The 11,595-nt window shown below is 41.9% G+C and overlaps 1 protein-coding gene across 8 annotated transcripts in view; it reads left to right on the top strand.

The window, feature by feature from the left end:
- The window catches only part of Tbce (tubulin folding cofactor E), a 37,194-nt gene that overhangs the window by 19,284 nt on the left and 6,315 nt on the right, over nt 1–11,595 (top strand). For all 8 annotated transcript variants that reach the window (XR_003484128.2, XR_003484129.2, XM_027409426.2 and 5 more), the window contains 8 exons: nt 1,487–1,575; nt 5,930–6,029; nt 6,876–6,978; nt 7,559–7,635; nt 9,478–9,573; nt 10,225–10,289; nt 10,369–10,433; nt 10,897–11,037. Coding sequence is in view for 6 of the 8 variants with exons in the window: in XM_027409426.2 (XP_027265227.1) it covers nt 1,487–1,575; nt 5,930–6,029; nt 6,876–6,978; nt 7,559–7,635; nt 9,478–9,573; nt 10,225–10,289; nt 10,369–10,433; nt 10,897–11,037 (736 nt within the window). In the remaining 2 variants the exon portion in view is untranslated. The remainder of the gene's footprint in view (nt 1–1,486; nt 1,576–5,929; nt 6,030–6,875; nt 6,979–7,558; nt 7,636–9,477; nt 9,574–10,224; nt 10,290–10,368; nt 10,434–10,896; nt 11,038–11,595) is intronic.

The raw sequence follows: 11,595 nt of genomic DNA, 5'->3' as shown, positions 1-11,595 counted from the left end.
AGCAAGTACTTCCTGAAAATTATGATGGACAGGATGTGGACATAGTGGTGTCGAGACTGAATTATTTCATAGTCTGGAAGACATGCAGCTCTCAGAGGTACTAAGTTGGTCACACCTAAGTCATAAATTAGTAGCACCTAAGTCATCATGAAGTTGTTTGGTCCTAACCACGAACAAAATTGGAACTGGGAAATACTTGTTTTGGTATAGGCACCATGAAACATCACTGAAACTCTCGGGGCCTGTTGAATAAGTGTGAGAGCCTCTGCCCTAGAGCCTGTTTCTTATGATTATAATCACCGTTGCCATGCATTTAACTCGTGTTTATCCCTCAACATTGTCAATTTCCTGCTTTTACAAATATTAATTAAAATGAACCAGATGTTCATAAATACTAACTCACTAAGTCATTTGTTATGTTTTAAAAATTATAGCAGAGTATACCTAGTAAAATGGTTTAGCAGTGTGAACTCTAAACATTGTGTAAACCAGTCCCCAGAACATTCCCATCATTTCAAACTAGAGTTCTATCCCCTATAATCACTAATTCCATCTCTTCCTCCTTCCAGTCCTTGTTCTTTCTACCTGTCACTTTATCTGTTCTGGGATCACCAGGTTGGATCCTTGTGCTATATTTATCCCTGTATCTGATCATTTTGATTAGAGTAACATCTTCAAGGTCTCTCCATTTCTGGACTGTCAGAATTTCTTCCCTCTTAAGGCCAAACACTGCTTCTCAAATGTGATATCACATTTGTTTCATCTGTTCTGGACACTTGGGTTGTTTCTACCTTTTGGTTATTATGTGAATAAAGCTACTACAATTAAAATGAGTGCAACAGCATTTTACCAGTGTGAAGTCTGAGGCACCAAGATTTAATCAACTTGCCTAGTACCAGAGGAGGTGGGAAATGGGCCTTGAACACAAATCCTGCATATTTGGAAACACAGCTAAGAGCTCTCACACTCAATTCCTCAGACATGTTCCTAGAGAGGTTCTGTCTGGGGGGGGGCAGGAAGAACGAGTAGCTTCATTGGGGTCTAGTACAACACTAACAGTTTGAAGACAAGTATTCTGGAGCTCTGAGTGCCAATGGAATGGAATCTCACTGCTTCACAACATCCTTTAGAGGGAAGAAGTTACAGGAGCATCTGTATAGCAGAGTGTCACTTACATTACTTCATGGTAGACAATGCAACAGTCAGAAGAGGCACGGAGTTTGGCAGACAGGATGAAGTTCATAGCAGCTGTGGCTGGAGAGTTTGCTGAGGAATGAGGGAGAGCAGGGTGTGCTGGCGAGGGTCAGTGACTACAGCTGCTTCTAATCTATGATGCTTCATTTCATTCTCCTTTGTAATACTTTGCTTCTTAATTTATGTGGTGGATAGTAGCATTTGTTATATTTTTGGTATTTTGTGTAAGGTTTTAAAGGGCCAGTGGATAGCATATGATTTATATGTACATATGAACTATTTTTTTATGCAGCCAATTGAGAGCATTGCAAGACATTTCCCTGTGGAAGTGTGCCGTGAATTGTGCTGGTGAACAAGGAAGAATTGCTGAAGCCTGCCCCAGTATCCTTTTCATTTCCAGCTCATTCCTGAAGCCTGATTTTGGATTTGGTGCCTGTGCCTGACACTATTGGTTGTGTGCCCTTCTTGGGGTATACAATTCAGTTAAGTACATTCCCAGACACTTTTGCCTGCAAGTATAACCAATGAGTATGAAAATTTTTATTATGCTTTAATACGGTTTTATGGTGCTTGGGGAGGAGGCTTTTTATTTATTTATTTTTTTAAAGATAGGGTCTTACTTGGTAGTTCATACTAGCTTTGAACTCACTATGTATCTGAGGGTGGCCTTGAACTCATGTTAGTTCTCCTATCTCAGCTTTGCCCAAGTGCTGGTATTACAATATGAGTCACCATGCTTGGCTCTGAGAGTGGAAGTTTATAGGTGGCCCCCTAGCAAGGGGATAGATTTGGTTAGCATTTTCTTTGTTGTATTGATCTCTGGTTATTTCTCAGTACAGGTGGGATGCCCAGGGTTCCATCAGTTGTCTTTCAAGTGTGAAGGAAGCTATCCAGTAAGGCTGAGAGCTGACGATGCAGGCACATGTGGTAAAGTTGGCAGGTTTAGATTTGCAGACTATGTGTGCCTGCCTTTCTTCTCTGCTCTGTGCTCCTTGTGGGGTTCCCCACTTGTTTCTTCCTGAGAGAGATTCATTTCCAGCCAAAGTCCTGGAGTGGTAAAGCTCTCCATGTTTGTGGAGGGTTTTGTTGTTGTTGTTGTTGTATGTTTTTGAGATAGTGTCTCACACTGTAGCTCAGGCTGGTCTTGAAATTGCTTCAGCCCCTCTGCCCAGCCTTCCTAGTACTGAGATTATTCATCTCAACTGCCACAACTGCCTTGTTTCCATGTTTCATATATGTTTAATGTTCCTACTTATATCATGGGATGTATCAAATTGGACTTTCAATGGAGGCTAACAGGTTGATGTCTCCTGCTTCTCTATACAAGTGACAGTCGTGTCTTAGATTTTTTTCTGTGGAAAAGGTGAATCAGCAGCTGGGTGTGGAGTGCATACCTGTTATCCTCGTACTAAGCAAAGGTAGGAGGATCATGAATTTAAGGTAATTCGCAGCTTCGTAATGAGTTAAGGCCAGCCTGGGCTACATGAGAGCCTGTCTCAAAAATAAATAAAATATTCAGCTGCAGCTGCTGTTCCCAGCTGTGGGTCTCTTCCTCCCTGGGTGAATGCATTCTATCTCTTATGAAAGATTCCTTCTCTCAGCAGAGTGCTTATGTGTCTTCAGCTTCTCTCAGAGACTACTGGAGCACAGTTGGACCCCAGCATGTTTCTCCTTCTCCCTTCCCCCTCTGTTCTCTTGTTTTTCCCTTTTTCCTGCTGTTCTTCCCAGTGGCTCATTTAACACGTTTCTGTCTAATGGCTATCTCAAACAACATGTCCCACAGTGAGACCTCTCCAGCCCACTTGTACCATTTCTTTTTTTAATATTTCCTTTCAAAGATTTATTATGTATACAGTGTTTTGCCTACATTTTTACCTGCAGGCCAGGAGAGGGCACCAGATCTCATTACAGATGGTTGTGGGTCACCATGTGGTTGCTGGGAATTGAACTCAGGACCTCTGGAAGAGCAGCTAGTTCTTAACCGCTGAGCCATCTCTCTAGCCCGCCTTAATATTATTTTGAATCTACTTTTTATATTCCAATCCCAGTTCCCCTTCCCTCCTCTCCTTTCTAACCCCCCCCCCCCCAATATCCCATCTGCTCCTCGGAGACGGTAAGGCCTCCCCTAGGAAGTCTACTCAGTCTGTCCCATCATCTCGTCTCGTTGAGGCAGGACCAAGGCACCACCCCCTCCCCACTATGTCTAGGCTGAGAAAGGTATTTTTCCATGTAGAATGGGCTCCACTAAGTCTGTTTGTGTATTAGAGTTAGATCTTGGACCCACTGCCATTGGCCTCATATATTGCTCCAGCCACACTATTGTCACCTATATTCAGGGAATCTTATGCAAGTTTCATAGTTTTCAGACCAGAGTCAGTGATCTCTCACTAGCTCCAGTCAGCTGATTTGTGTGGGTTTCCCCATCATGATTTTGACTCCTTTGTTCATATTATCACCTCTCCCTCACTTTGCTTGTACTCCAGGAGCTTGGTCCAGTAGTTGTGGATTTCTGCATCTGCTTCCATCTGTTTCTGGAAGAGGGTTCTAGCTTCTCTGGGGTTGTGGATTGTAGGCTAGGTTTCTTTTGTTTTTATGTCTGGTATCCATTTATGAGTGTGTAAATATTATATTTGTCTTTCTGGGTCTGGGTTACCTCACTCGGGATTATTTTTCTCTAGTTCTGTTCATTTGCCTGCAAATTTTAGGATGTCATAGTTTCTTACTGCTGAGTAGTGCTCCATTGTGTAAGTGTACCACTTTGTACCATAATTTCTACATCCAGTAAGCAGCAGTACCATGTGCCTGGCCAGCTCTGTCCCTGTTTTCCTCACCCATGTCTGGCAGATACAGTGCTGGCTCTGCTTTCAGCTTGGGGTACTCAGCCTAATACTACTTCTTGCTCTCATGCTGAAGTGGGATCCGAGCTTGCTATGGGGCTGTGCTGCCAAGTTTTATGTCAACTTGATGCAAGCTAGAGGCATCTGAGAGGATGGAGCCTCAATTGGAAAAATGCCTCCATAAGATCAGTCTGTAGGAAGGCCTATAGGGCATTTTCTTAGTGATTGATGGGTGAGGGCCCGGCCGGTTGTGGGTAGTGTCCACCCCTGGGCCTTGGATTCTGGAAGAAAGCAGGCTGAACAAGCCATTAGCAAGCCAGTAAGCAACACTCCTCCATGGCCTCTGCATCAGGATATGTAAGACAAATAAACCCTTTCCTCCCCAAGTTGCTTTTGGTCATGGTGTTTTATCACAGCAATAGAAACCCTAACTAAGACAGGGTACCACTTGTCTCTTTTGTTTCCCTACAGACCTCAGCTCAACTTGACAGCAGAGTGACTTTCCAGAGATCCAGGTCATATCCTGCTAGTCTGTTCCATCCTCTAGTAGTTTCCATTCCCACCAGACTAGTAGGCTTTGAAGCAGCCTGGAGGTCCTTCATAATGTGGTCTGGCCATCAAGGCCTAGGGTGGTGGTTATCAACTTACAGGTTGTGACCCCTTTGGCAATCCTCTGTTTTCAAAAAATATTTACATTATGATTCATAACAGTAGCAAAATTAGTTATGAAGTAACAGTAAAAATAATTTAATGGTTGGATCCACCACAACATGAGGAACTATATTGAAGTTGCAGCATTAGGAAGCTTCTTTGCCCTTGATAACTATTTGTAGAGTAACCATAGTAATACCCACACTTATCAGGTGGGAATGTTAGGCCTTCCATTAGGGACTGTGCTACACTCTGACCCCTTTATAAGCCATCATGCATGTGTGATGGTCACAGAGCTTTGTTCTAAGTTTCTTACCGCTGAGTAGTACTCCATTGTGTAAGTGTACCATAATTTTTTTTTTTTTTGTACCATAATTTCTACATCCAGTAAACAGCAGTACCATGTGCCTGGCCAGCTCTGTCCCTGTTTTCCTCACCCATGTCTGGTAGATAAGAAGCCACGTTGTAGATTTTGAGTTGTCAGGTGATTCTCAGCCTCTTGCCTGTGTTGCTGCTACCCTTGTATTCTCTTCTAGTCTGGTGTTGTTTAGTTCTGTGGGTTTGGGACTGGTGCTCTGGAGTGAAGGGTGGGTGTATGCACATGCTTGTGACTTTAAGGCAGTGCTGAAGGCAAGGCCTGTTGGTCATCTGATGGTGCTCAGTGTATCAGTTGCTGTCTGTCAGGTTTTTTTGTTTTGTTTTGTTTTTGTCTTACAGAAATTTGATTATGACACTTTATTCTCCTTTGGTTATAGATGCTTGTCTCACATTTTGACACATGAAAATGAGTATTTTAGCTTTTGAATGAACCAGGTTAATAGTGTTTCTTTGTTTTAGTTTTACAATGCTAGGGTTGGAACTTGGGGCTTTGGGCATATAGAGAAGCACTCCACCACTGAGCTATATCCAGTCTAACAGATAATTTAAAAGATAATTTAAATTTATAATTTAAAAGTATCTGATTTCCTGAAAAAAATTTCAGACTAGACAGTGAGAATTTAAAATCACCACTCCAGTCAGGCAGTAGTGGTGCACACCTTTAATCCCAGTGTTTAGGAGGCAGAGGCAGGGCCATCTCTGAGTTCAAAGCCAGCATGGTCTACAGAGTGAGTTCCAAGGCTGCACAGAGAAACCCTGTCTCAAGAACAAAACAAACAAAAAAATCCCCATTTCAGAATTAGAATGCTACTAATTCTCTGTCTTTGGGGAGTCTCTTGAAATTACTTTTTCTTAAAATGTACCTTTAGATATTCGAGTTGTAAATTTGTCCAAAAACTTGTTGTCTTCTTGGGATGAAGTGATTCTTATTGCAGAGCAGCTCAACAACCTGGAGTCTCTGGATCTCAGGTATGGACTCCACACTGCCTTCTCTGACAGCCAGCAGATACTTCATGGGAGGCTTTGGCTGAATGGACTTTGCTGAAAGTTCACTTCAGGGCAGTTTTCAAATGGTCCCATGAAGTTCATGAATAAGGAATATAACTGTGTACTGACCAGGTGAGAGGAAGTAGATCTTCATAGCTTAAAGTCTGACTGTGAAAGAGGGACTATGGTACATGTGATCTCAGCAGAGGAGTAGAGGGGTTAATGCTGAACATGCTTGTTTATTTGGAATCAGTGTTTAATTCTTTAGGAATAAATAGTTCATTGGGATATTGCATAATGTGGTTTTAATAAAGTTTTTTTTTAACTTCTTTATTTTGTTTACTCAGGTTACATTTTCTGACACCTTCTCAAATATTTGATTAGTTTAATCTTACAACCTCACTTTCCAAGGGCTCAACTAGACTGATTCATTCCTCCTTCCTCTCCTTCCTTCTGAATGTGCTGGGAACCAAGCCCAGGTTTTTGTGCTTCACACACCCTCTACCACTGAACACACCCCAGTCCTTCTCCCCTTCATTCCTGAGTGCTTCACATAGGCCGGTAACCTTGATAGGCCAAAGCAGGTGCAATAGAGCAGGCAATCAAGCTTGAGGGCATCTCCAAATAGAGTACATGGGTATAATTTAACCCTTAGTGTCTCCTCTTCTGGAATATGGGAGCCCAAGTCAACTTCACTTGTATGAGGAAACCTGAAGCTTCACCTACCTCTATGAGAAAGAAACCCTCTCAAATCTTCAGGTTAAACCCCAGACTGTGTTGGATCTGCCATGTAGAAATAAGTACTTCATATCTCCTTTTTCTTCTCAGTGAAAATAAACTGCAGTTTCCCTCTGACTCACCAACTCCAACTGGAACATTTTCTAATCTGAAGATTTTAGTCCTAAATAAAATGGGAATAACATGGGCTGAGGTAATCATATTTGCTTTATTACCTAGTAATAAATGATTACAGTTTTTCCTGTATGCAGGCTTGTCCCTACAATGGTATGGTTGGTTCATGACACCAAGCTACAGGTGTCCTTGGCATGGTGGCATTTGTTTCTGTCTTTTTCCTGGGCCCCCAATTTTGACAGATCTCCTTCCCTCTTCTGGTGCACACTAATACTGAGACAGAAAAGCCCTTAGCAGTTGAATGGGGGTGGCAGTGAGCTCAAGGGAAAAAATTAAGAACTGATGAGATATTTATGTGCTCAGCATATCCTCCATGTGCCCAAGTGATATCAGAACTAAGAAGATGAGTACCACATACTGCCCTAGGCTTAGACCACTAGCCATTTTGGGTGTCCATCAGCATTCCCAGCTCCCTGTAAGCACTTCTGGGTTCAAAGTGCCAGAAACATGTCTTCCTATAGCCTTTCAATGTGTTCCTTCATCCTCCTGCACCACCACTTGGTGCCTGAGTACAGCTTGTATGACCTGTTCACAAGGAATGGAGTTTCCATGGTGATGTGGCTGAGCATGGCAGACACTGAGTTCAGTTTCCTTTCCAGGTGCTGCGCTGTGCCCCTTCATGGCCAATCCTTGAGGAACTTTACCTCAAATCTAACAATATATCCATTTCAGAAAGGTAATTGCCTTTGCTTCAGTGATTCTATTGCTATTCAGTTATTCTGAATAAAGTTTCATTTAAGTCAGCATTAACTTTTAGGGGGTTTGCAAATATGAGTTGTAGTTATTCTCATTGTATTACAAATTAGATTGTCAACTGAAATGTTATTCAAACCAAAGGAAACTCATCAAAAACACTGAATTACATATTTGAATTTTATTAGCTTTGTATAAATATCTTGGATTCTGAGAGACAACCAAACCAGATATTAGAATTCATTAGTTTTGCATGCATGTATTAAATTCTCTGATTCTTGGAGAGGAGTACAGGCTCCCCCCCCCTTTTTTTTGAGACAGGGCCATCCTGGGTACCTTAGCAAGACCCTGTCTCATAAACTGAGGGCTAAGGGATGAGTGGTGGAGTACTTGCCTAACATGTGCAAGGCCCTGGGTTCATGTGTATGAGTATTTGCCTGAATAGATCTATGTACCACATATGTACAGTGCTCAAGGAGGCACTGATGTCTGGTCCTCTAGGACTGGAATGAGAGGGTTTAAGTTGCCATGTGGGTGCTGGGATTGAATCTCAGTTCTCAGGAAGAGCAGCACAGTGCTCTGAACCACTGAACCATCCCTCTAGCTCCTAAATTCATTCTTTAGTATTGCAAAAATTTTAAAGTAAATGATGAATTTTCTCTTTTGTAATTTATTATTGTGTGTATGTATGTGTATGTGGTGTTTTATGTGTGAATTCAGGGGTGTATGGGTGAAGGACAACCTTTGGGGTTCTGTCCTTCTATTGTAGGCTCCAAGGATTGAATTCAAGTTGTAGACTTGTGCAGCAAGCACTGTTATTCACTGAGCCATCTTGTTAGTCCTATTTATGTTGAGACAAGGTCTTGCACAGCTCCAGTTGGCCTCAAACTAGTTATGTGCCAAGTATGACCTTCAGCCTCTGATCTGCCTCCACCTCCCACTGCTGGGAAGACAGGTATGGGTGGCTGTGTCTGGCAAATGAAGAGTCTTTCATTGGTAGTATCTGCTTAAGGCTATTGTACTATAGTGTATAGACTCATGTTCTCTTAAATAAATATATTGCTGCTTTATCTCCCTTTAGAAAAATAGTATTTTCTCTTTAAAAAAAAATGTGTATCTGTCTGTGTGAGTATTTGCAGGTAACTGAGGAAATCAGAAGAGGGTATCAGGTTTCCTGGAGCTGGAGTTACAGGCAGTTGAAAGCTGCTTGACATAGGTGCTAAGAACAGAACTTGCAAGAGCAGCAAATGCTCTTAAATACTAAATCATATGTCTAGGCCCTCATCTCCCTCTTTTAAAATAAATTGTTTTGGTTTATTTATTTATATATTTATTTAGATTGTGTGATTGAGTGTGTGCATGCGTGTGGGGGTGAGAGAATAATTTGTGAGATCAGTTCTCTCCTTCCACCATGTGGGTTTGGGGATGGAACAAAAGTCATCAGGCTTGGTGGCAAGTGCCTTCACCAGTTGAGTCATCTCTCTGACCCATCATCTCCCTTTTTTTAGACAACATTATTAAATAAGTATGTGAACGGAAAGTCAAGGTTGGGAAAGTTTTGAGTTGGTTAGGACTATAAAGACTGTATTGTATAGAATGGTTTAATTAGTGGCGGCAAGTGCAGCCATTTTTCTTCCATTATCAAAGGCAGGATAGGGACCCTGACTCTGCCAGCATTTCAACACAGCATCCCTTCCTTGGGTTGGCCTTTTTTGGGGGAGGCAAAATCCATCCTAACCCTTTGTAACACCTGCTATACGTATTTTAAGCCTCTGACTTTGAAAACAAGATTAGTCCATACTGAAAAGTTGTACTTTCCATACAGGCCAGTGAACGTCCTGCAGAAAATGAGGTTACTAGACCTTTCCTCTAACCCAGCCATTGATGAAAGCCAGCTGTGCCTCATAGCATACCTGCCCAGGTAATCCCTTAAAGTTTGCCTGTTGAAGATCCATGTAATTTTATCTTTTTTTGTTTGTTTGTTTTTCAAGACAGGGTCTCTGTGTAACACCTCTGGCTGTACTGCAACTCACTTTGTAGCCCGAGCTAGCCTTGAAATCAAAGAACTCTACCTGCCTCTGCCTCTCGAGTGCTGGGATTAAAAGTGTGTGCCACCACCACCTGTAGATCCATATCATTTTTAGTGAATGAACTGTAATTATGTTAAATATATATATTTTGAGTAGATACAAAATTTAGTTCCTAAACTGAGCAAGTCCCTTGAGGAATTTCAACTTGAACTCATCTAGAGAATATACTTGTCCCTCATGTGTTATTGTGGACTAGGTATCAGGTAATCTGTAGCTGCAAACTTAGTCCTGGTGACACCTACGTCTACATTTGTCTTGGGGAAGTCAGGCCATATACCTTTTTTGAGACCCACTTAGCACCTGACAGAACAGGAGGCACTCCATAATCTTAGAGGGCTGTGTGGGAGCACAAATCAGTGTCAACCTTCCTTCCAGACCTTGTGTTCAGATAGGATGGAAGGAAAAGACTTGCTAGTCTAGTCTAGTAGATATAGAATACTTTAGTGTATCCTATGTAATTAAATCTAACATTTTAATTTCAGACTAGAACACCTACTCATTTCTGACATTGGACTTTCTTCTATACATTTCCCAGATGCTGGAATTGGTAAATAAGATTAGTAATGTCCCTCCCTCCTGTGTTAGCTGTTTCTTTTACTCCTATTGTTTCATTTTTATTGTTCTAGGGTGCAAAACATCCATGTTCCCGTCCTTGCAGTACCTGGTAGTCAATGACAACCAAATATCAGAAGTAAGAGCTGCCCCAATGTACAGGGCACAATACTGCTTTGTCTCTGTTTGCACACAGAAGTTTGAAGGTTCCTCTGTCAAAACAGTTAAACTAGGGGCTTAGAGAGATGGCTACTCAGAACTGTTTGTAACTCCAGTTCGAGGAGACAAATGCCCTGTTCTGGCCTCCTTGCTTACTGCACACATATGCACAGACCAGACAGACATGCAGACAAAATGTCCATACACATGAAATAAAAACAAATCTTAAAAAACATTAAACCAAAAGCAAAATGCTTCCTCAGAGTGAAACTTGTTAGGGGTAGAGTTAGATGTAGAATATCACTGAGTTCACATGGGTGGGCATTGGTATCTAATCCACCTTGTACCTCAGATGAGAGCTAGGCAATTTTACTTTTATGTGCTAGGCCAAGTAATCTGAAATGTGTCCTGACACATGTTGCTTTTGCTTTTTGTTGCTTCAGTGGTCATTTATCAATGAGCTAGATAAATTACAGAGCCTACAGGCTCTGTCCTGCACTAGAAACCCCTTGTGTGAAGAAGACAAAGCAGAAGAGATCATCATTGCCAAGATTGGTCAGCTGAAGACCCTGAACAGATGTCAGGTGAGCACTAGGACCCTAACCATGCCCTTTAGTTTCTTTCTGAAGAGGAAGTCTCTCAACTTCTGGACTCAGCATTCTTTCTGCTTCAGCCATCAGAGTTAGTTAGGACTACAGGTGTGCCATGGAACTAGGCTTCAATTTTAGTTTTTTAAGACTAGAAGACAAAAATTGTAAATTACATTCAGAGGTTATAAAGTGATAACCAGTGCATTATGTTTATTGGGATTCTTTGCCAAGTCCTTGGAAGGAAGAGGGTTATACTTAGGTCAGTGCCAGATCAGTGTTACTTTGCTGCCTGAACAATGACCATTTAAGGGGTGGTAGGAGAGTGGTAGGCACTTTATCCTGTATCCTTGGAAAGAAGGCAGAAAGATCACAGGCCCAGAACATGTCTCTTCTCTCCTTGTTCCTCTCAAGAGTGAGGCTATGAGGACTAAGCACACTTGAATTTTCCTAAAGGAAGCTAGCTGTTCTAGCCCATACCAAGAAAGGTGAACTGAGGCACCTGGTGCAGATATTATGATGAAAATTACAAAATGGAGGTGGAATGCTGGAGAT

The sequence above is a fragment of the Cricetulus griseus genome, chromosome 3 (assembly GCF_003668045.3).
Source record: "Cricetulus griseus strain 17A/GY chromosome 3, alternate assembly CriGri-PICRH-1.0, whole genome shotgun sequence".
Classification (NCBI taxonomy): Eukaryota; Metazoa; Chordata; class Mammalia; order Rodentia; family Cricetidae; genus Cricetulus; species Cricetulus griseus.
Note: the sequence above shows the minus strand (reverse complement) of the source record. Positions and strands in the feature narration are given on the sequence as shown.